This window comes from Triticum aestivum, chromosome 4A (assembly GCF_018294505.1).
Source record: "Triticum aestivum cultivar Chinese Spring chromosome 4A, IWGSC CS RefSeq v2.1, whole genome shotgun sequence".
NCBI classification, from domain to species: domain Eukaryota; kingdom Viridiplantae; phylum Streptophyta; class Magnoliopsida; order Poales; family Poaceae; genus Triticum; species Triticum aestivum.
Window position 1 is genome coordinate 569,216,926 of NC_057803.1, and position 24,444 is coordinate 569,241,369.

The 24,444-nt window shown below is 46.2% G+C and overlaps 2 protein-coding genes across 3 annotated transcripts; one reads left to right on the top strand and one right to left on the bottom strand.

The window, feature by feature from the left end:
* The first annotated feature begins 13,661 nt into the window (after positions 1 to 13,661).
* On the top strand, positions 13,662 to 19,178 carry LOC123087021 (sulfite exporter TauE/SafE family protein 4). The gene is made up of 12 exons (XM_044508917.1): positions 13,662 to 14,087; positions 14,174 to 14,333; positions 14,449 to 14,649; positions 14,778 to 14,839; positions 14,927 to 14,981; positions 15,070 to 15,137; positions 15,408 to 15,494; positions 15,839 to 15,889; positions 16,222 to 16,461; positions 18,095 to 18,188; positions 18,286 to 18,426; positions 18,644 to 19,178. The coding sequence occupies exons 1-12, from the start codon at positions 13,899 to 13,901 to the stop codon at positions 18,715 to 18,717; spliced, it is 1,422 nt and encodes a 473-aa protein (XP_044364852.1). The 5' UTR covers positions 13,662 to 13,898; the 3' UTR covers positions 18,718 to 19,178.
* A 733-nt stretch (positions 19,179 to 19,911) lies between these two features.
* LOC123087022 (uncharacterized protein DDB_G0283697) lies at positions 19,912 to 22,901 on the bottom strand. Of its 2 annotated transcripts, none has more exons than XM_044508920.1 (2): positions 22,410 to 22,901; positions 19,912 to 21,516 (listed from the first exon to the last, which is right to left on the bottom strand). In XM_044508920.1, exon 2 carries the CDS (start codon positions 21,462 to 21,464, stop codon positions 20,181 to 20,183), a length of 1,284 nt encoding a protein of 427 aa, XP_044364855.1. In that variant the 5' UTR covers positions 21,465 to 21,516; positions 22,410 to 22,901; the 3' UTR covers positions 19,912 to 20,180. The 2 variants fall into 2 exon arrangements, with proteins under 2 accessions (XP_044364855.1, XP_044364853.1); XM_044508918.1 differs by having other exon boundaries at positions 19,912 to 21,520.
* Between the last annotated feature and the right edge of the window lie 1,543 nt (positions 22,902 to 24,444).

The following is a 24,444-nucleotide window of genomic DNA, read 5'->3' on the forward strand; positions in this document are numbered from 1 at the left end:
TGTGCAACTCCCGAATACCGTAGGAGTACTTTGGGTGTGCCAAACGTCACAACGTAACTGGGTGGCTATAAAGGTACACTACAGGTATCTCCGAAAGTGTCTGTTGGGTTGGCACGAATCGAGACTGGGATTTGTCACTCCGTGTAAACGGAGAGGTATCTCTGGGCCCACTCGGTAGGACATCATCATAATGTGCACAATGTGATCAACGAGTTGATCACGGGATGATGTGTTACGAAACGAGTAAAGAGACTTGCCGGTAACGAGATTGAACAAGGTATCGGGATACCGACGATCGAATCTCGGGCAAGTATCGTACCGCTAGACAAAGGGAATTATATACAGGATTGATTAAGTCCTTGACATCGTGGTTCATTCGATGAGATCATCGTAGAACATGTGGGAGTCAACATGGGTATCCAGATCCCGCTGTTGGTTATTGACCGGAGAGTCATCTCGGTCATGTCTGCATGTCTCCCGAACCCGTAGGGTCTACACACTTAGGGTTCGGTGACGCTAGGGTTATAGAGATATTAGTATGCGGTAACCCGAAAGTTGTTCGGAGTCCCGGATGAGATCCCGGACGTCACGAGGAGTTCCGGAGGTAAAGAATTATATATAGGAAGTGCTATTTCGGCCATCGGGACAAGTTTCGGGGTCACCGGTATTGTACCGGGACCACCGGAAGGGTCCCGGGGGTCCACCGGGTGGGGCCACCTGCCCCGGGGGGCCACATGGGCTGTAGGGGGTGAGTCTTGGCCTATATGGGCCAAGGGCACCAGCCCCAAGAGGCCCATGCGCCAAGAGAAGAGGAAAAGGAAGAGTCCTAAAGGGGGAAGGCACCTCTGAGGTGCCTTGGGGAGGAGGGACTCCTCCCTGGCCGCACCCTTCCTTGGAGGAAGGGCCAAGGCTGCGCCCCCCCTCTCCCTTGGCCCTATATATAGTGGGGGGAAGGGAGGGCAGCACCACCCTAAGCCCTGGCGCCTCCCTCTCCCTCCCATGACACATCTCCCTCCTCCCACAGCGCTTGGCGAAGCCCTGTTGGAATCCCGCTACTTCCACCACCACGCCGTCGTGCTGTTGGATCTCCATCAACCTCTCCTTCCCCCTTGCTGGATCAAGAAGGAGGAGACGTCGCTGCTCCGTACGTGTGTTGAACGCGGAGGTGCCGTCCGTTCGGCGCTAGGATCATCGGTGATTTGGATCACGACGAGTACGACTCCATCAACCCCGTTCTCTTGAACGCTTCCGCACGCGATCTACAAGGGTATGTAGATCCACTCCTCCCTCGTTGCTAGATGACTCCATAGATAGATCTTGGTGACACGTAGGAAAATTTTGAATTTATACTACGTTCCCCAACAGTGGCATCATGAGCTAGGTCTATGCGTAGTTTCTATGCACGAGTAGAACACAAAGTAGTTGTGGGCGTTGATTTTGTTCAATATGCTTACCATTACTAGTCCAATCTTGATTCGGTGGCATTGTGGGATGAAGCGGCCCGGACTGACCTTACACGTACTCTTACGTGAGACTGGTTCCACCGACTGACATGCACTAGTTGCATAAGGTGGCTAGCGGGTGTCTGTCTCTCCCACTTTAGTCGGATCGGATTCGATGAAAAGGGTCCTTATGAAGTGTAAATAGCAATTGGCATATCACGTTGTGGTTTTTGCGTAGGTAAGAAACGTTCTTGCTAGAAACCCATAGCAGCCACGTAAAACATGCAAACAACAATTAGAGGACGTCTAACTTGTTTTTGCAGGGTATGCTATGTGATGTGATATGGCCAAAAGGATGTGATGAATGATATATGTGATGTATGAGATTGATCATGTTCTTGTAATAGGAATCATGACTTGCATGTCGATGAGTATGACAACCGGCAGGAGCCATAGGAGTTGTCTTAATTTATTTATGACCTGCGTGTCAACATAAACGTCATGTAATTACTTTACTTTATTGCTAACCGTTAGCTGTAGTAGTAGAAGTAATAGTTGACGAGACAACTTCATGAAGACACGATGATAGAGACCATGATGATGGAGATCATGGTGTCATGCCGGTGACGATGATGATCATGGAGCCCCGAAGATGGAGATCAAGAGGAGCAAAGTGATGATGGCCATATCATGTCACTATTTGATTGCATGTGATGTTTATCATGTTTTTGCATCTTGTTTACTTAGAACGACGGTAGTAAATAAGATGATCCCTCATAATAATTTCAAGAAAGTGTTCCCCCTAACTGTGCACCGTTGCGACAGTTCGTTGTTTCGAAGCACCACGTGATGATCTGGTGTGATAGATTCTAACGTTCACATACAACGGGTGTCAGACAGATTTACACACGCGAAACACTTAGGTTGACTTGACGAGCCTAGCATGTACAGACATGGCCTCGGAACACAAGAGACCGAAAGGTCGAGCATGAGTCGTATGGTAGATACGATCAACATGAAGATGTTCACCGATGATGACTAGTCCGTCCCACGTGATGATCGGACACGACCTAGTTGACTCGGATCATGTAATCACTTAGATGACTAGAGGGATGTCTATCTGAGTGGGAGTTCATAAGATGAACTTAATTATCCTGAACATAGTCAAAAGGTCTTCGAAAATTATGTCGTAGCTCGCGCTTCAGTTCTATTGTTTAGATATGTTCCTAGAGAAAATTTAGTTGAAAGTTGATAGTAGTAATTATGCGGACTAGGTCCGTAAACTGAGGATTGTCCTCATTGCTTCATAGAAGGCTTATGTCCTTAATGCACCACTCAGTGTGCTGAACCTCAAACGTCGTCTGTGGATGTTGCGAACATCTGACATACACATTTTGATAACTACGTGATAGTTTAGTTAAACGGCTTAGAATTGAGGCACCGAAGACGTTTTGAAACGTCGCGAAACATATGAGATGTTTCGAGGGCTGAAATTGGGATTTCAGGCTCGCGCCCACGTCAAGAGGAATAAGACCTCCGACGATTTTCTTAGCCTGCAAACTAAGGGAGAAAAGCTCAATTGTTGAACTTGTGCTCAGATTGTGTGAGTACAACAATCGCTTGAATCGAGTGGGAGTTGATCTTCCAGATGAGATAGTGATGTTTCTCCGAAGTCATTACCACCAAGCTGCTTGAGCTTCGTGATGAACTATAATATATCAGGGACATATATGATGATCCTTGAGATATTCGCGATGTTTGACACCACAAAAGTAGAAATCAAGAAGGAGCATCAATTGTTGATGGTTTGTGAAACCACTAGTTTCAAGGAGGGCAAGGGCAAAAGGGATGCTTCATGAAATGGCAAATCAGCTGCTGCTCTAGTGAAGAAACCCAAGGTTGAACCCAAACCCGAGACTAAGTGCTTCTGTAATAAGGGGAACAGCCACTGGAGCAGAATTACCCTAGATACTTGGTAGATGAGAAGGCTGGCAAGGTCGATAGAAGTATATTGGATATACATTGTGTTGATGTGTACTTTACTAGTACTCCTAGTAGCACCAAGGTATTAGATACCGGTTCGGTTGCTAAGTGTTAGTAACTCGAAATAAAAGCTACGGAATAAACGGAGACTAGCTAAAGGTGAGCTGACGATATGTGTTGGAAGTGTTTCCAATGTTGATATGATCAAGCATCGCACGCTCCCTCTACCATCGAGATTGGTGTTTGCGTTGAGCATAGACATGATTGGATTATGTCTATCGCAATACGGTTATTCATTTAAGGAGAGAGTAATGGTTACTTAGTTTATTTGAATAATACCTTCAATGGTCTTACACCTAAAATGAATGGTTTATTGAATCTTGATCGTAGTGATACACATGTTCATGCCAAAAGATAGTAATGATAGTACCACCTACTTGTGGCACTGCCACGTAAGTCATATCGGTATAAAACGCATGAAGAAGCTCCATGTTGATGGATCTTTGGGCTCACTTATTTTGAAAGGTTTGAGACATGCGAACCATGTCTATTGGTGTATATGCATGAAGAAACTCCATGCAAATGGACCGTTTGGACTCACTTGATTTTGAATCACATGAGACATGCAAATCATACCACATGGGCAAGATGACTGAAAGCCTCGTTTTCAGTAAAATGGAACTAGAAAGCAACTTGTTGGAAGTAATACATTTTGATGTGTGCAGTCCAATGAGTGTTGAGGCATGTAGTGGATATCGTTATGTTCTTACTTCACAGATGATTTGAGTAGATGTTGAGTGTATTTACTTGATAAATCACGAGTCTGAATTATTGAAAGGTTCAAGTAATTTCAGGGTGAAGTTGAAAGATCGCCGTGACAAGAGGATAAAAGATCTATGATATGATCATAGAGATGAATATCTGAATTACGAGTTTGGCACAAAATTAAGACATTGTGGAAATTGTTTCACAACTAATACAACCTGGAACACCATAGTGTGATGGTGTGTCCGAACATCATAACTGCACCCTATTGGATATGATGCATACCATGATGTCTCTTATCGAATTACTACAATAGATTATGGGTTAGGCATTAGAGACAACCACATTCACTTTAAAAGGGGCACCACGTAATTTCGATGAGATGACACCGTATGAACTATGGTTTAGAGAAACCTAAGTTGTCATTTCTTAAAAGTTTGGGCCTGCGACGCTTATGTGAAAAAGTTTCAGGTTGATAAGCTCGAACCCAAAGCGGATACATGCATCTTCATAGGACACCCAAAACAGTTGGGTATACCTCCTGTCTCAGATCCGAAAGCAATAAGGGATTGTTTCTAGAATCGGGTCCTTTCTCGAGAAAAAGTTTCTCTCGAAAGAATTGAGTGGGAGGATGGTGGAGACTTGATGAGGTTATTGAACCGTCTCTTCAACTAGTGTGTGGCAGGGCACAGGAAGTTGTTCCTGTGGCACCTACACCAATTGAAGTGGAAGCTTATGATAGTGATCATGAAACTTCAAATCAAGTCACTACCAAACCTCGTGGGATAACAAGGATGCGTACTACTTCAAAGTGGTACGTAATCCTGTCTTGGAAGTCATGTTGCTAGACAACAATGAACCTACGAGCTATGGAGAAGCGATGGTGGGCCTGGATTTCGATAAATGGCTCGAGGCCATAAAATCCGAGAGAGGATCCATGTATGGAAACAAAGTGTAGACTTTGACAGAACAACTCGATGGTCGTGAGGCTATTGAGTACAGATGGATATTAAAAGGAAGACGGACAATGATGGTAAATGTCACCATTAAAAAGCTCGACTTGTCGTTAAGATGTTTTTCGACAAGTTCAAGGAGTTGACTACGATGAGACTTTCTCACTCGTAGCGATGCTAAGAGTCTGTTGGAATTATATTAGCGATTACTGCATTATTTATGAAATCTTGCAGATAGGATGTCAAAACATTGTTTTCTCGACGATTTTCTTGAGGAAAGGTTGTATGTGATACAACCGGAAGGTTTTGTCAATCCTGAAAGATGCTAATAAGTATGCAAAGCTCCAGCAATTCTTCTAAGGACTGGAGTAAGCATCTCGGAGTTGGAATGTACGCTTTGATGAGATGATCAAAGATTTTGGGTGTATACAAAGTTTATGAGAAACTTGTATTTCCAAAGAAGTGAGTGGGAGTACTATAGAATTTCTGATAAATATATGTTGACATATTGTTGATCAGAAATGACGTAGAATTTCTGGAAAGCATATAGGGTTATTTGGAAAAGTGTTTTTCAATGGAAAGCCTGGATTAGGCTACTTGAGTATTAAGCATTAAGATCTATAAGGATAGATCAAAACGCTTAATAGTACTTTCAAATGAGCACATACCTTGACATGATCTTGAAGGTGTTCAAGATGGATCAGTCAAAGAAGGAGTTCTTGCCTGAGTTGTAAGGTATGAAGTTAAGACTTAAAGCTCGACCATGGCAGAATAGAGAGAAAGGACGAAGGTCGTCCCCTATGCTTAAGACATAGGCTCTACAGTATGCTATGCTGTGTACCGCACCTGAAATGTGCCTTGCCATGAGTCAGTCAAGGGGTACAAGAGTGATCTAAGAATGGATCACAGGACAGCGGTCAAAGTTATCCTTAGTAACTAGTGGACTAAGGAATTTTCTCGATTATGGAGGTGGTAAAAGAGTTCGTCGTAAAGGGTTACGCCGATGCAAACTTTGACACTAATCCAGATTATTCTGAGTAGTAAACTGGATTCGTATAGTAGAACAGTTATTTGGAATAGCTTCAAATGTAGCGTAGTAGTTGCATCTACAAGATGACATAAGAAATTTGCGAAGTACATACGGATCTGAAAGATTCAGACCCGTTGACTATAACATCTCTCACAAGCATAACATGATCAAACCCAGAACTCATCAAGTGTTAATCACATGGTAATGTGAACTAGATTATTGACTCTAGTAAACTCTTTGGGTGTTAGTCACATGGGGATGTGACCTTGAGTGTTAGTCACATATCGATGTGAACTGGATTATTGACTCTAGTGCAAGTGGGAGACTGTTGGAAATATGCCCTAGAGGCAATAATAAATTAGTTATTATTATATTTCCTTGTTCATGATAATCGTTTATTATCCATGCTAGAATTGTATTGATAGGAAACTCAGATACATGTGTGGATACATAGACAACCCCATGTCCCTACTAAGCCTCTAGTTGACTAGCTCGTTGATCAATAGATGGTTACGGTTTCCTGACCATGGACATTGGATGTCGTTGATAACGGGATCACATCATTAGGAGAATGATGTGATGGACAAAGACCCAATCCTAAGCCTAGCACAAGATCATGTAGTTCGTATGCTAAAGCTTTTCTAATGTCAAGTATCATTTCCTTAGACCATGATATTGTGCAACTCCCGGATACTGTAGGAGTACTTTGGGTGTGCCAAACATCACAACGTAACTGGGTGGCTATAAAGGTACACTACAGGTATCTCCGAAAGTGTCTGTTGGGTTGGCACGAATCGAGACTGGGATTTGTCACTCCGTGTAAACGGAGAGGTATCTCTGGGCCCACTCGGTAGGACATCATCATAATGTGCACAATGTGATCAAGGAGTTGATCACGGGATGATGTGTTACGAAACGAGTAAAGAGACTTGCCAGTAACGAGATTGAACAAGGTATCGGGATACCGACGATCGAATCTCGGGCAAGTATCGTACCGCTAGACAAAGGGAATTGTATACGGGATTGATTAAGTCCTTGACATCGTGGTTCATCCGATGAGATCATCGTGGAACATGTGGGAGCCAACATGGGTATCCAGATCCCGCTGTTGGTTATTGACCGGAGAGTCATCTCGGTCATGTCTGCATGTCTCCCGAACCCGTAGGGTCTACACACTTAAGGTTCGGTGACGCTACGGTTATAGAGCTATTAGTATGCGGTAACCCGAAAGTTGTTCGGAGTCCCGGATGAGATTCCGGACGTCACGAGGAGTTCCGGAATGGTCCGGAGGTAAAGAATTATATATAGGAAGTGCTATTTCGGCCATCGGGACAAGTTTCGGGGTCACCGGTATTGTACCGGGACCACCGGAAGGGTCCCGGGGGTCCACCGGGTGGGGCCACCTGCCCCGGGGGGCCACATGGGCTGTAGGGGGTGCGCCTTGGCCTATATGGGCCAAGGGCACCAGCCCCAAGAGGCCCATGCGCCAAGAGAAGAGGAAAGGAAGAGTCCTAAAGGGGGAAGGCACCTCCGAGGTGCCTTGGGGAGGAGGGACTCCTCCCTGGCCGCACCCTTCCTTGGAGGAAGGGCCAAGGCTGCGCCCCCCCTCTCCCTTGGCCCTATATATAGTGGGGGAAGGGAGGGCAGCACCACCCTAAGCCCTGGCGCCTCCCTCTCCCTCCCATGACACATCTCCCTCCTCCCGCAGCGCTTGGCGAAGCCCTGTTGGAATCCCGCTACTTCCACCACCACGCCGTCGTGCTGTTGGATCTCCATCAACCTCTCCTTCCCCCTTGCTGGATCAAGAAGGAGGAGACGTCGCTGCTCCGTACGTGTGTTGAACGCGGAGGTGCCGTCCGTTCGGCGCTAGGATCATCGGTGATTTGGATCACGACGAGTACGACTCCATCAACCCCGTTCTCTTGAACGCTTCCGCGCGCGATCTACAAGGGTATGTAGATCCACTCCTCCCTCGTTGCTAGATGACTCCATAGATAGATCTTGGTGACACGTAGGAAAATTTTGAATTTATACTACGTTCCCCAACATGGACATGGGGATGTCATTGATAACGGGATCACATCATTAGGAGAATGATGTGATGGACAAGACCCAAACCTAAGCATAGCACAAAGATCGTGTAAGTTCGTTTTGTGAGAGCTTTTCTAATGTCAAGTATCATTTCCTTAGATCGTGAGATTGTGCAACTCCCGGATACCGTAGGAGTGCTTTGGGTGTATCAAACGTCACAACGTAACTGGGTGGCTATAAAGGTGCACTACGGGTATCTCCGAAAGTGTCTGTTGGGTTGGCACGAATCGAGACTGGGATTTGTCACTCCGTATGACGGAGAGGTATCTCTGGGCCCACTCGGTAATGCATCATCATAATGAGCTCAATGTGACCAAAGGGTTGGTCATGGGATCATGCATTATGGTACGAGTAAAGTAACTTGCCGGTAACGAGATTGAACAAGGTATTGGGATACCGACGATCGAGTCTCGGGCAAGTAACGTACCGATTGACAAAGGGAATTGAATACGGGATTGATTAAGTCCTCGACATCGTGGTTCATCCGATGAGATCATCGAGGAGCATGTGGGAGCCAACATGGGTATCCAGATCCCGCTGTTGGTTATTGACCGGAGAGGCATCTCGGTCACGTCTGCGTGTCTCCCGAACCCGTAGGGTCTACACACTTAAGGTTCGGTGATGCTAGGGTTGTAGAGATATTAGTATGCAGTAACCCTAAAGTTGTTAGGAGTCCCGGATGAGATCCTGGACGTCACGAGGAGTTCCGAAATGGTCCGGAGGTAAAGATTTATATATAGGAAGTCCAGTTTCGGCCAGCGGGAAGGTTTCGGGGGTTACCGGTATTGTACCGGGACCACCGGAAGGGTCCCGGGGGTCCATCGGATGTGGCCACCTATCCCGGAGGGCCCCACGGGCTGAAGTGGCGTGGGAACCACTGATGGGATGGTGCGCCCCACCCAAGGGCCCAAGGCGCCTAGGGTTGAAAACCCTAGGGGGCCGTTGCCCCCCGAGGGGGCATGCGCCCCTTGGTTGGAAACCCTAAGGGGGCCGTTGCCCCCAGGGGCCGCCGCCCCCCTTTTAGATGGGATCTCCAAGGGGGCATGCGCCCCCCTAGCCCCTATATATAGTGGAAGGGATGGAGGGCAGCCGCACCTTACTCTTGGCGCCTCCCTCTCCCTTCGTAACACCTCTCCTCCCCGCTTGTGCTTGGCGAAGCCCTGCCGGGATCCTGCTGCATCCACCACCACATCGTCGTGCTGGTGGATCTTCATCAACCTCTCCTTCCCCCTTGCTGAATCAAGAAGGAGGAGACGTCTTCCCAACAGTACGTGTGTTGAACGCGGAGGTGCTGTCCGTTCGGCACTTGGTCATCGGTGATTTGGATCACGGCTAGTACGACTCCATCATCCCCGTTCACTTGAACGCTTCCGCTCGCGATCTACAAGGGTATGTAGATGCACTCCTCTCTCCCTCGTTGCTAGATGACTCCATAGATTGATCTTGGTGATGCGTAGAAAATTTTAAAATTCTGCTACATTCCCCAACAAAGAAGTGGCAGTTTTCTCAGGGTGAGTTGGTTGTGGTGGCGTGCCAAGGAGGAGTGGTTTCGAATCCCACATGCGCAATCTTTTTTTTATCATGTAGTAGACGTGAAGAAGTGGCAGTTGGGCGGGCGAGATGTGCGGGAGATGCAAGTTTCTCGTGCGAGTCTGCAGAGTCGTTCGGGAGAAGGCGGGGTCGAAGAAAAGAAGATCATGTGGTACTTTAAAGTGAAAGAAGTAGATGTGTGGCAGTTTTGCTTATATGGCACACATGTGCCAAATATCACAGTTCTTTTTTTAAATACATTTTTTTGCTTAATCAGGTGGGCCTACACCCAAATTCCAAAAATATGCTCTGTTGAAGACCTTCACTAATCACTAAAAAAAAGAGCAACTAAAAACCTTTAAACTACCCATCAGACTTAATACTTCGAACCAACAATTGTATCCTTACATGACATAATACTACACGCTTTGCATACTGTTTATAAGCACGGAAGGCTCAAGCTGATTAGTTAAATAATCAAGACATTTCCCCCCTCAAAAATAATAATCAAGACACCGTACCTAGTGGACATAGGAATAGTGGCGGAGCTTCATGGGGCCATTGCCCCCCCCCCTAACTCTAGGAAAACTTTTAGTGGTTGTTTTGATAAACAAAATTAACGCCTAGTTTTAACAAAACACGTTTTAGTAGGATTTTTTATGAAAAACTAGTTTTACTGTTTAGTTGGCTGGTTTTTCCTCTTTCCTTTTTTACCGGTTTTTTCTGTTGTGTGGTTTTTAAGAGGGAGAGAAAAATCGGTGGGGCGAAGAGGTTGAAGGAGCTATCGAACGAACGAACGAACGAACGACGTGCGTACTGTGCTTCTTTAGGAGTAGAGATCTTAATACATTGTCTACCACTAGTAGAAAAAGGGTCAAACGTGAAGCACATTAGTGCCGGTTTGAATTTGAGCCGGCACTAATGGTACCATTAGTACCGGTTCGAACGACTATGCATTAATGTCGGTTCGTGTTGAACATTTAGTACCGGTTCGTGCCACGAACCGGTACTAAAGGGGTGATGGCAGGCTGGCGTCAGGCTGGGGCCCCACGATCACCTTTAGTACCGGTTCGTGGCACAAACCGGTACTAAAGGGCCTGACCTATAGTACCGGTTTGTGACACAAGCCGGCACTATAGGGCAATTTTCAAACTCTACCCCCCCCCCCCCCCCCCCCGTGTGTCGCCATTTCAGTTCTAAAAAAATCAAAAGAAAATGATAAAAACTTCAAAAAATAAAATCCTTCGAGAGGTAGTTATATTACTACATCTACTAGTTAGGAAAATTTGAAAACTTAAATTTGGACATGTTTGGCAAAAAGTGTAGAGAAAATGTAAAACGGCTATAATTTTTGTATACGATGTCGGAAAAAACGTATAATATATCAAAAAATTCAGCACGAAAATTCGCATCCGATGGAGACAGCCTATGGCTTGTTTGCAATTTTGTAGAATCCTCAAATTCCAAAAGGACAAAAAGATATGGTCAAATTTCAGTTTTTTTTTAAAAAATTGTTAAATCTGGTCGAACTACTTATTCAAGAAGTATTAATGTTACTACATAATTATTCAAGAATATTAGTGTTACTAAATAATTATTTCAATTTTTTGAATTTTGGTCAAATCTGGTCAAACTATGGTCAAACTTATTCAAGAAATATTATTGTTACTAAATAATTACTGTTTTTTTAGAATAATAGTTTCAAACTCAAACAGTGAAATGTGTGACTTCATGCTCAAGCTAAACTCCTGAAGGTTAATAGGATTGACATCTTACTATTGTCAGGAAAACAACAAGTGCAGACTTGGAAACGAAGGAGAATAGAACCCGAAAGTTAAGCGTGCTCGGGCTGGAGTGGTGAGAGGGATGGGTGACCGGTCGGGAAGTTAGATGATTTGGAATGAGTGATCCACACTTAAGCAGTTAAGAGAGGTGATTAGAGACTAAATCACCAAATAATTCAGAAAAATTAAAAATAAAAAAAATTCCAAAATTTTCAAAAAAAAATCAGAAAAAAACCTTTAGTACCGGTTGGTAACACCAACTGGTACTAAAGGTCCCCCATACCAGGGCGCGAGCTCACGCCACGTGGTGGCACTTTAGCACCGGTTCGTGCCGAACCGGTACTAAAGGGGGGGGGGCTTTAGTGCCCACCAATTAGTGCCGGTTATGGAACCGGCACTAAAAGCCCTTACGAACCGGTTTTAAAGCTCCGTTTTCTACTAGTGTACAGAAGTGTGAAGGACTTTCAATGCCTCTGAGGGCTGACCATCCCAAGCCCGCCTAACGTTGATTCTTCCATAAATCTGTGGTGGGAAGGGTTCCTTGCGAGTGCCTCCAAGCGAAACACGCGGGAGCGCAGTGGGATCATATGATATACTTGCTCTGGAACATTAGAAGGAGAGGAACCGCCGCGTATGGCAAAATGATGACCTACCGAGAATTGACAAACCTAGCCTTGGCGGATATTCGCTTGCACAGATCTAGTTGTTTCCTCTTTCGCGAGTAGTCTGCATGCCGTTTATGGCCAGTCTGGTTCCCGTGGGAACCTTGTGTAAATCGTACAACGCTCTCGAGAAGAAAATGCATTGTCTACAGAATTTTTCTTCAAATACATATCAATGAAATAATTAGTCCATGAAAATTGTCATTCCTATCAAGCAACGCATGCATGGAGCCATGCACTCTAACTTATCTTACACAAACATGTAAAGATTGGACTTTTAGTTGAAAACACGAGTTTGTATTTTCAATTTTTGTACCAACTCTTCCAACGGCGGTTAGCCTATCTTGTTACGTGCTTAGTTGTTTACTTGTTTTACAGAAACATTGTAACGCTCACGTGTCCTTTTTTACCAATTTCATAATTTATAATGATTGCCATCGAAGTTCACGACACATCAAAACATGCATACATAAAAAGACTTCAACGTATAATCAGTGGTGGAGACAGGGGGGACCAGCAGGGGCCTGGCCCCCGTGACGGCAGAGATGTAGTGCTAATTTGCTAACGAACAGTGCTAAAATAAATGGTTATTTCCTGTCCAAACCATGTTTTTCATTGCCTTGGCCCTCCCCAAGCAGTTTTAACATCATTAGGCCATGTTGATACTATTTTTCTTGCTCCGCCACTGACGTATACCAATCATATCTCATAATGGTACGAAACAAAGCGAAGCCTGAAGACGTGCATCATGTGATGTATAACTCTGACAAAGACCTTTTTGGAGCTGCTAGCTTCCGTAAGGGCACCGCCCGAAAGAAAGTGCTGTATGTGAAGAGAATATACTCCGGACATCGAACCTAACAAGAGTGGGGAATACCAAGACAATACACTCCGGATAACAGCTTTTCTTGAATGAATCTAAAAAAGAGCGTGGAGAAATACAAGCAATGCAGACGTCAAGCATAAGCCACCGGCTAGTGTATCACGGCACGAAAGTTACGTGGAAGTAAAAATCTGCGGTGACAGAGTTTCTCTCTACTCCCAGTTTTTGTTCCCTAGCAGTGTAGTATACTCCAGGTAACCCATTGTTTTTTTTTTCGAACTGACCAGGTAACCTATTACTTTTTTTTTCAACTGCCAGGTAACCGATTGCTTTTTTTTTTACTGCCAGGTAACCTATTGCCACCGTGGAGAAGATTTGCGGAGGCAGCCAGGTTGGCGGCAACGTGTCCGGCATGAACTGCTCCCCTCACACAAAAAAACCGGCATGAATGGTGAGCTATATAAAATGCGGAGTAAAAAACAACGAGATCCACTGTCAATGAATGAATGAAGGAAACGTTTTACCGGATGCCATTTACGGCGCCGAGTCAAAGCAGTCCAAAAATACTCCCCGCCCCGCTGCGGCCAGTCCGTCGCGACGGAGCCCAGCAAGGCAGGAAGGCGACGCCAATTCCGCATCCTCCTCCTCCTTCAATTCCCATCCACCCCCGCCCCGCCCCGATCCCATCCCGCCTATAAGATCGCCAGGCGGAGGCTAGCGCACGCCATTTCCTTCCCACCTCCCCTCTCGCCGCCCGCCGCGCCGTGGTGCTCCTCGCCAGCGGAACGCAGCCGTGCAGCGATTTGCTTCGCGCCGCCAGTTATCTAGTGGTTGCATGGCGTCCACGCCCGCGGGCCTCTACGGCCGCCTGAACAGGACGAGCACGCGCGCGTTCCTCGCCTACGTCGCCGCCGGGGCCGCCTGCGCCGCCGTGCTCGCCTGCTTCGTCGTCTCCTCCGCCGACCCCGCCGCCGCGCCCAATGGCGCGCCCCGCCTCTCATCGCGCTCCGCGCGCGTCTGGCCCGTAAGCCCCTTCGCTCTTTTGCCTATGTCATCCGCGCGCATGCTCGTGTTGTGTTCGTCGGCTGACCTCTGCGCCGCGCGCTTCAGGATCTCGAGTTCAACTGGCGGCTGGTGGTGGCCACCGTCGTCGGCTTCCTCGGCTCCGCGTTCGGCACCGTCGGCGGCGTGGGCGGCGGCGGCATCTTCGTGCCCCTGCTCAACCTCGTCCTCGGCTTCGACACAAAGTCCGCCGCCGCGCTCTCCAAATGTAAGCCTGCTCGAGCACTCGTGGCGCCCACGGCCACCGCTGGCCCATGCGTCTGACGGCCCGAGATGGATCGATTTGCTGACACGCGTGGAATTTTTGTCTTGCTTGCCCGCAGGCATGATCATGGGGGCGTCCGCGTCGTCGGTCTGGTACAACCTGCAGGTGTCGCACCCGACCAAGGAGGCGCCGGTGCTCGACTACAAGCTCGCGCTGCTCTTCCAGCCCATGCTCATGCTCGGGATCACCATCGGCGTCGAGCTCAGCGTCGTCTTCCCCTACTGGCTCATCACCGTCCTCATCATCATCCTCTTCGTAGGTTCGTGTCCTTGGGACCTCGCTTGATCGTGCCGCCAAAACGTGCCGTTAATTAAGCCATAGCTCCTTTTGTGTGTCTGGTCGGATCACTAAAGTGGATGTGTTTTTGGTGTGCTCAACTCCTTGCAGGTACTTCCTTGCGATCGTTCTACAAAGGCATCCTCATGTGGAGGGAGGAGACAAGGATCCTGGTTAGTTCTTGTCACATTGGCTCTGCCCCTGTTAGTTGCCTTAACAGGACTGTGTTGTGACAAACATCCTTGTGGGAATGATTGCAGATGAAGACCAGGGAGCGAGAAGCCCAGTCCAAGTCTTCTAGTGCCACCAGCGATGGTAATTCTTTTACTTAAAATCGAAGTTACACTCAATATTTATTTGTCTCGTTTTTAACATGTGGTCATTTATGACTCAATATCTGCAGTGGTTCTTGACGCGAGTTATGCGGAGCCTCTCCTGCCTCAATCTAAGCCCATTGAAAAGTCTGGCTTGGTAAGACGCAAATAACTGCTACAGTAGTTTGTATTGTTCTTTCCTAAGCCGTTCTGAGGCTTTTACGACCTGAACATATAAATAAGAGCAATCGGATGCTGTTAGATCCACCTTTTGAAGCAATCACATGATTTTGAAAGTTCATGCTGTCTTTTTGGTGATTCTCTGGTTTGGTGGATGCCGTAAACTTGCAAGAGAACAACAAAACACGAAAAGTACAGCTTGTCAATATGTGTCCTAATAACTGATTCCTCGTTTTTTTTATTCCAGGAGACTTTGATGTTCAATTTGAGGTGGAAGCATATCCTAGTGCTACTGGCTGTTTGGTCATCTTTCTTGGTGCTGCAAATCCTTAAGGTCTCTTTCATATGCATCACAGCAGTAGTTTGGTGCTTCTTATGTTGTTTAGTTGATAACCTTTAGGCACTTAGCAGTTAGCACTGATTGGATTTGACAATGACATCGGTAGTTTAGCACCCCCTTTCTCCATAAGTATAGTAGCAATCATGTTGGAATAACTTTGCAGATGCTGACGGCAGACTGTTCATGAGCTCTTTTAGTACTACCTTCTTCAGTGTAAATTAATTGCTTGTGGCACAGTTAGGCTCCTGCTGTTCTGTTGCCATTGGTGCCTTCAACTTTTAAGACATATGTTGGCTGAAAGTTGTCGCTAATTTCTGCAATTTTTTGCTTCTATGCAGAACAACTCCAAAACATGCAGCACTTTCTACTGGGTGATCAATATCCTGCAGGTGAGAATCACGCTGCAGCCTGCTACTACTTTATAATTAACCAATTAGATCCTGTCTTGCCCTTTCACCTTAGTTGTCACAGAAAACTTGTGCTCACTGTTTTGTTTACATTTGAGAGCATATCATTGCAATGGACATGCATGTCTTTTCAAAACTCATGAAAAGTTTGGTAGACTTGCATCTTTAGACCATCTACTCAGCCGCTTTTAAGGGCCCCTTAACTTACACCAAACCTTAACTATTCTGTCGGTTGTACATTGCACAGATTAGGTGGTTGCAGTGCAACCTTTTTCTACCTGATGCAATCTAGCCATGTGTGTTGATTGATATAGGTCCCAGCTGCAGTAAGTGTTTTCGTGTGGAAAGCGGTTCAGCTGTGCAGGGAGAGCCGTGCTAGACGCATGAATGGTAACCTGGAGTGTGTCTGTGAGGCCAATATTGAGTGGTCACCGACGCAGCTCATCTTCTGCGCCTTCTGCGGCCTCCTGGGCGGTACAGTCGGTGGTCTTCTTGGGTCTGGAGGGGGTTTCATCCTCGGCCCACTACTTCTTGAGCTAGGGTGCATCCCTCAGGTATTTGAATCATTTCATGTGTCATGGTTTCATTTCTTGCAGTTCATTTCAAATATTGTCATGCCTTCATATGTTCGCATTCGATCTTATTCTCTTGTGACGAACTGACGCAAAGGCGACACTTGAGGGTGTAGTTAGCCTCTCAATTACGCATAGTACAAGTGTCATGAGTGTACGTTTTATCACTAACATGATACTGAGGAACACCAATTAAGCACTGTAGTTGAGCTTTTGTGTATCCTGTGTCCTATTGTGTATAATGTATCAGTGAACAAGACTGGGGAAGAAAGGTTATAATACGGTAGGTATTTCGTGTAGGTAGCCTGTATTTGTATCCGTACCAAAGATAGCAGATCCATGTCTGAATTAGCATCAAAATCACGTGTTACAACAATATTTGAATTTGCTAATTTGATCACTGTATTATAGGCTTAAAGGATGACAAGTAAAATATACGGTGTTATTTCAGCAGGCCAAAGAAAATTATATGCTTGTGATATAATAAATCATTTTTTTACTTTGTTAAGTAGGACTGCATCGTCAAATCACTCCTTTAATTTCTCAAATATTTCCATGTCAGTCTCCCCATACTGTTTATGTCAAGTATACCTCTTCGATTCAGAGGAGTTCTACTATCCTGCAGTTAGCTAGTGGTAGATATCTCCAAGTGTAGCTATTTATATGATTGTCAGTATTCTATAAGGCATTGGATTCAGGCAAGATATGTATTTGGTGTACCGCAGTGAACTACGACTACTATCTAGATATCCCTTTTTTAGGCATTGAATTCAGACAAGATACGTACTAGCGAGATAAGTTTATCTATGCCCAAGTAGATCTGACCTAAGAGGTTTTCTATAGCAACTAGGAGTTCTTTAATACAGTAGTTTACAGTCGTTGTTTTGACATGGTCCATTCCATGACCGTCCTTGTATTTTTGTCATCAAGATTTGTCTGTTTTTGTCGTTCAGACATTGTTTCGTCGTGCAAGGCCTTCACCAAACAGCATGTTCTCATCAGTCGCGTAGTGAATGGAGCTTAATTAGCCTTCTTCACAATCAATGCTGCTCCCCTATAATTTGCATGTGGACACGATCTTGCAATCAGCCAAATAGGCAAGCGATAACATTTGATATTGAGCTTGGCTGTGGTGACTAGGGAGTCGTACTGAACCCCATGTGCTATTTGTTATTTAGTGGCCTACATGCGATGCTTTGATGGATGGAAGGTGTGTAGGCCAGTTTCCTTATTCGCGTAATTTTGCCAAGATCTAGATCTATTCAGATTCATTGCTGAATATGACATATGCTGGTTATTTGAACTGAAACTTGATAACCAAGTTGGACAAGGAATTGTCTTGCATTGTTCGTCATCTTTAGATAATCTGAATATTGTTTGCAACGCCACTTCGTTTGCTCTTGTTGGTATAGGATCCTTTACTTTCCATGTTTTGATGCGAAAGTTCATTTATTAATTAGTGAGTTATGGCTTTGATGTGCAATAGAAAATACTCCGTACGTGGTAAAAAACATTGCAAAGAAGAATATTGAAACTTGAGCTGTTTGTTATTTACTTATTTATACCCAGAACCATGTGATTTTGATCACATGTTCTCTTTGTTTGTGCCTGATAGGTTGCAAGTGCAACAGCAACATTTGTGATGATGTTCTCCTCGTCCCTGTCTGTGGTCGAGTTCTACTTTCTGGGCAGGTTCCCAATTCCTTATGGTAAGTAAACACATGGCTCCTGGATGCTGTTTAGAGAGCTGGCAAGCACTAGACAGATTAATTGTTTAATAACAACTTTTGTTGTTTCCTCCTGCAGCTCTGTACTTGATCTTCATTTCCATACTGGCTGGATTCTGGGGCCAGTGCTTGGTCCGGAAGATCGTGCATGTGCTCAAGAGAGCGTCGCTGATCGTCTTCATCCTCTCCTCCGTCATCTTCGCCAGTGCTCTTACCATGGGTATTGATCATTACTCTACCTCTGATTTAACCAATTGCTCACCAGTAAAACTAAAGATCAGTCAAACAAAACATTCACTATGGTACAAGTGTTACCTGTCATCTTGGAAGTAACTTGTTTAAAACAATAGTTTCCTCGAACAAACTTGCATAACCTATGATTAAACAACTTCAATAGGATTTCTGCTAGTTTCCCTAACGGCATGTTGCTTGCTCAGGTGTTGTCGGGACCGAGAAGAGCATCTCGATGATCAACAAGCACGAATACATGGGGTTCCTCAGCTTCTGCTGAGTGAGCAAACCAAGCAGGCGACCGCCAGACCGGGGGAGAACCCAGGCCAATACCTAATTGACCTCACCTCTCCCCAGTCCACTTGAGTGCAAGGATGAAATAAAAGAAGCCGTGACGCGTGCCCGTCGTTAGCTCCTCGCTAACCTGCCCGGCCAAGGAAATTCTTCTAGTAGCAGCAGTCGGTGATTCGCGCGTTAGCTCCTGGCTAACGCGCACATAGTGTCATGGTCTTGTGGCGCGGCGTCGTGCCGTATGCTGGATGTTCTTTTTGTTGGGTCATGTGCTGGTTAGCTCCTGGTTAACCTGCAGTGAAGCATTCGTCGTAGGGTTTACGCCTATTCATTCATGCGCTAGCTAGCTCTTGGCTGGCTACCGTGCAAACGTTGGTTGTATTGGATGATGTAAATATATCAGCCGGCCAATTGGTTGCTGATTTGTCTATATAGCTTGCTTTGCTCCTATCCAGCCGTGGTCCTGTATGCGTTCAACTTGAAAAACCAGGCAGCGGTTTTTTTGTCATGGTCACTACGGATTTGCATCGTGGTACCAACCAAGGAGCAATTTTCGATGTTCAGAAGACTTGACCATAAAAGATCTCAAGAGACCGCACGTGATTCAGGTCGGGTGTACAAGATATTCTTTGGACAACCTCGCTTGCTCCCTTGCTCTCGAGAACTGCGGCAAGGGTTTTCTTTTGTACGATGGCAGGATTGGAAGGGAATTCCGCTACAAAAATAGTCGCCTGTGATGGATGTGAAGAAGATTGAGTGACCCATGAACACAATCAATGGGAATTGGACGGCACCGGCACACCATAAGTTGTGTTGGACTGGATGGTGACATTGCCAGGTTGCCCACACCCACGTACACGTCACTGATACTTAGTATACCTTCAACGCCACACAGTCCAATACATTTGTCAGGTATAACTTTTTTTACGATGTCAGGGAACCAAATAAAGTCTTACTGTCTTAGTAGAGCGCTTTGTGCTGTGATTTCTTACAGGTCCAAGTGTATCTGATGTGTGCAACCTAGGCTGCACCACATGACGGAATGTTTTATGTCTGATGTGTGCTTGCAAAGCTTTCTGTTCAATTCCGACGCACAAGCTTCACAAATAAAAAGCTCAGCAACCCACATGCTAATGCTAGCTATGCAAATGCAAGCAAGCACAACAACAATCACGCAACTATAGAGACAAGGCAGACATTGTCACTAATAGTTGGCATTCCAGCAGCAAAGCTTCAGAGCTGCCGAATGGGTGGTATAATGTCTCTTCCAACACAAGCTTCTTTGCTCATCATATGCCCCATACATACCGTGATGTACTCTAGGCAAACACAAAGCAGGTCCCTGCGTACCAAACTTACACAAAAAGCGGGGCACTCGCGGCGCTCATCTTGGATGGAAGTCCTACAAACTTACAGGTCGCGCCAGAAGCGGCTAACAGGAGAAGAGAGAGATCACTCCAGGAGAACTTCGCCTTCGCCGATCGCTTTGTTCATGATTTTCGTCGACACGTCTTGGTCTTCCTTCTGAGCGTCGCTGCCACCGTCTTCTTTATTGCTCACCGGAGTGGAAGAGGTGTCGGTGTTGTTACCGGCATTGTCCCCGTCTCTGGATGTGGCCTTTTGGTCATCAGTTGAACCTGAAGCCACAGTCCCATTCGGTGGAGAATTCAGCTCAGCAGAAGTCAGGTCAGCTAAGAGTTGTTTTTGGTTGTTCGACGCTGCTGTTGAATTCACTGGCTGCTCATGTTGACCTTTCAAAGAGGTTGAATTACTTGTCCCTGATACAGCATGGCTGCTTGTCATATTCACTGGAGTTGGATCAGTCTTGCTTACTGAGACCATGCTGGGAGTGCTCATGTTTGGGTCGGATGATGCATTAGTTTTTGAAGAAGCTTCATGCTCCCCAACAGCATTGGTTCCATTCACTCGAGGGCCCCGGAATGTAATTCCATTTGATAAATTGGTGGTGCCTTCAAAGATCCTATCCATGTTCTTCAGCTGTTCGTCGGGGAGAGGATTCGTGACTTGGGCATCATGGTCCACAGAACTCGACACATTCTCGCCTCCAGAACTCTTCTCCATGGCCTTGCGATCTTCCTCCTCCTTGTGCTCAGGTTCCTGGTTTTCATGAGGAACCGCAGTTGAAGCATCATCCACGAACAAGATCTTCTCTTGGGCATGATGGGTCAGCTCATCTTGCTGCGATGCCGGAGGGTCATGTGTTACAGCGCTGGATACATCGTCACCATGGAAACTCTTCTCCTGATCCTCCTGAGAGCGCTCTTTCCGCTCTTCGTCCTCAAACACAGCCCTGCCGTCTGACCCTTCATCCTTGTTAGCCGAGTGCTCCCCAGGCTCAGGAAGATCCTCATCCTTGTCCAGGTCTGGCTCATCGATGGGGTCGTCATCATGCTCATCGCGCTTCATTTCTGGGTCCATCTCCTCATTCTCTTCGTCCTCGACCCGTTCATCCAGTGTTGACGAGTCGGCCTCCTTTGCTGGCAGGTCTTTCCTGCCCAGTTTGATGACGCCCGCCTGGCTCTGATCATCTTTATGCTCATCACTGGCTTCGTTATTGGTGGCATCATTTTCAGTATATGCCGTCTTCTTCTCGTACGAATGCTTTACTTGGTAGAGCAACCAAACAGACACAAGAACCAAAAGACTTATCTGAAGAGCTTTCTTTAGCTTCAGACCTTTCGATCTGTGGTTCCTACTAGAGCTCTGCCTCAGCATTATTATTAGTCTATCGAGCAACAGAGCAACCTGTTATCTCAACCCCTGAAGCCTTCCTACATGAAAAGGTCAACAACATATAAGCATCATCCTCGACACTGAACACCCAGCTGGGATAAAAACAACATGATAAAATACTTGAACAATTGGACAATAAACTTGTCCAGTTATAAGCCAAAATACATATCGACAAAATCATATCCATCTTGTCACAAGCAAAGAACTGAATTGTATTATAGCATGTTGGTGGTCATGGAGACAATTTGGGGACAGTAGTCACATGAAACAAGCCATGCAGTTTAGATCTGAACCACCACCTCCAACGCAGAAGTTTCCTAGTTGCTACCTCCAATCAAGCCATGTGTACCATGTAACTGTCCGGGTTAATTTTCTGAAACGAAAACCAACTCCCGAGGATCATCAACAACAGCAGTGTGTGGTACGTTACTAGTACTGCCGCTACTCACCCAACATAGCACTAATCAACGCCGAGACAGCTTAGGAAACAAGTAAGAGTCCCAACATTTCCACAAAACACCCAGCATGCCGCCTCTACACCCATTTGCTAAACCAAAAGAAACAGGGGTAAACTACCAGTTCAGTTGAAATGGCCTGAATAGAGCATGTGAGGACTCTAATCACCTAACAGCGTAACAGCCTATGATAATCAAATGAAAGATTTGAGCTTCGGGGAAGAAGTAATCCGGAACAAGCATAGCCTAAGTGTAGGGATTTCTTCCCCAAATCCAGGCAAGAAACCTCAAACCCCAGCTGAACGGACCACCGCACACCAACATCCCGACGACCTCAGCAGCACGAACACCCAAGAAAACACAAACAAACCAAGAGGCGCTTAAATGAGCTCAAGAACCTGCATGGGATGGCCACGGCGCACCGCGACTATTCAACCTTGGCACAGTAAGAACAAGGCCATGAATATCTCACCTTGGGACACCGGCAACCAAGATGCCCGGAGCAGCAGCTGTTCTTGGTCCGGCCCTGGCCCCTCCTCCCCTCTCCACCGCAGGAGATTTAAGGAGAAACGCGCAGGCGGGTCGAGCAGGGACCGGTCAAAATCAAGATGCTTGCTCACCAAAATCCTCCTCTCCCCCCACTAGCGCCCGAGCGGACGGATCTAACCGCGGATTGTTTGTTTGGACGAACGGGGGAGAGGGGAGGGGAGCTGGTGATTGATAAACAAATGAGGCGCGACGGTGGCGGTGAGGCGAGTGGATTCGGGTTGGGGTTGGGGGCTGGCGCACACGGCGATTGGGGGAATGGCGGTAGGTGCTGCTGCTGGCTGGGTAGGGCGGAGGGGACGGGGGATTTATGACGCGATTTGGACGGACGGAGCTTCGCGGTCAGACGGAGGAGAGAGGGGAGGAGCGGTGAATTTTGGCGTGCGTCGTCCTCTTTTTTCTTCTCTCCGGTTTGTTTTTTGGAGGACCTTCTTGTGTTTGCGGCTGGGGCTTTGGCAGCGAGTGGTTGGAGGTTGGGGGCAGGGAGCTTTGGAAGGCCCGTCGCAGCGCTGCCGGTTTTCCCCATGCCCTCCCCCTCGCTGGTGTACAGGTTTTGTTGCCTGCTGCGTGACAGGAAGAGCCAATTTTTTAATCCTGTGTTGATATGCTGTGTCTGTGTGTGATTGTGAAATGCAATTTTATTTACTTGAATTCGTAGAATTTTTTTATGCATGTGTTTGTTCAGCTTGCTAGGCATGCTAGATTTTGCGAGGACGGTGAGAAGCTGGGTTAGGTCAAGTTTGAAATGAGCTCGACACACGCCTCGTGTGACAATAGCGCACACTTGTAGTGTGAGCGGGTGGTATCATATACGCATTATTAGTGGAGTATTTTCTTTTGCGAGAGTGTTATTTTTGTCCGGGAGATAAATATGTCGAACCTTAGTTACGTACTCCGTCTGTTCCAAAATAAAAGTTTTGACCTTTGTACTGACTTTATATAACTCATATAACAGCCAATGAACAAAGTGGTAAATGAAACATGAAATACGTAATATTTTGTGACCACTGTACTAGGTCAATCATATCATATATCTGCATGTCTTAGTTAGTGGGTGAGGTTTCCATGAAATTGATTGGTAGTACCATAATATTTTGGAACCACTCACTTGCAAGTACGTAATGATACCGATTGTTTTTGTTGTGTGATTGTAGAAGTGATCATTGAGGATCACATGAAAGATATTGTTCCAACGCCACTATTATACGTATTATGAGAAAAATGACATATTCCTACCTGCCACCGTATACAGCTTAGAGCAACTCTACCAGAGATGTCATAATTGGGACTGCAATACTCCATATGGAGCTCCCTCATACTACTACATAATGATTTGGAGGTTGTCGGGCTCGTGCGCAAACACGAAATCACCAATTGTCCGCCTCCATAACTTTTTTGTTTATTTTTTATTTGCTCAAATTGTAGAGGCAATTTAAACAACATTTGATGTAACCAAACACGTCTATCAACACGATAGCTTAACTACCGACTACATTAGTGGCCAAGATCTGCCACATTACATATATTTTGCAACTTGAAATGTCGTTAAGCGGCATTTTCAAAAAATGCAATCGTTGTTCGACATTGCTAGCTACTACTACCTACATAGTTTGACGTCGGCACCGCCTAGTCATCGTCCTCCTCCTACACCTTGTCCGAATTAGATAGGTCGTCGAGGTAGGCGTAGGGGTCGGAGCGACGACCGAAGCTCCTGCTCCTCATCGTCACCGTTTGTGGGACCAAAGTGCCCAGATGCGCTCCTACTCGCAACGACACGCGCCCACTTCGAGCTTGGAGAGCCGCAACACTACCCGGAGTGGGTCTCAGCTCGGGCTCCGGCTGAGCCTCGGCGGGGATGGGGACGAATAGGACGATGGCCCAATGTCATTGACGGGAGACGATGGCGCCCAAGGCGCCAGATCCATGCCGCCCGCCACGACGGGAGCCGTCGGCGCCACGGG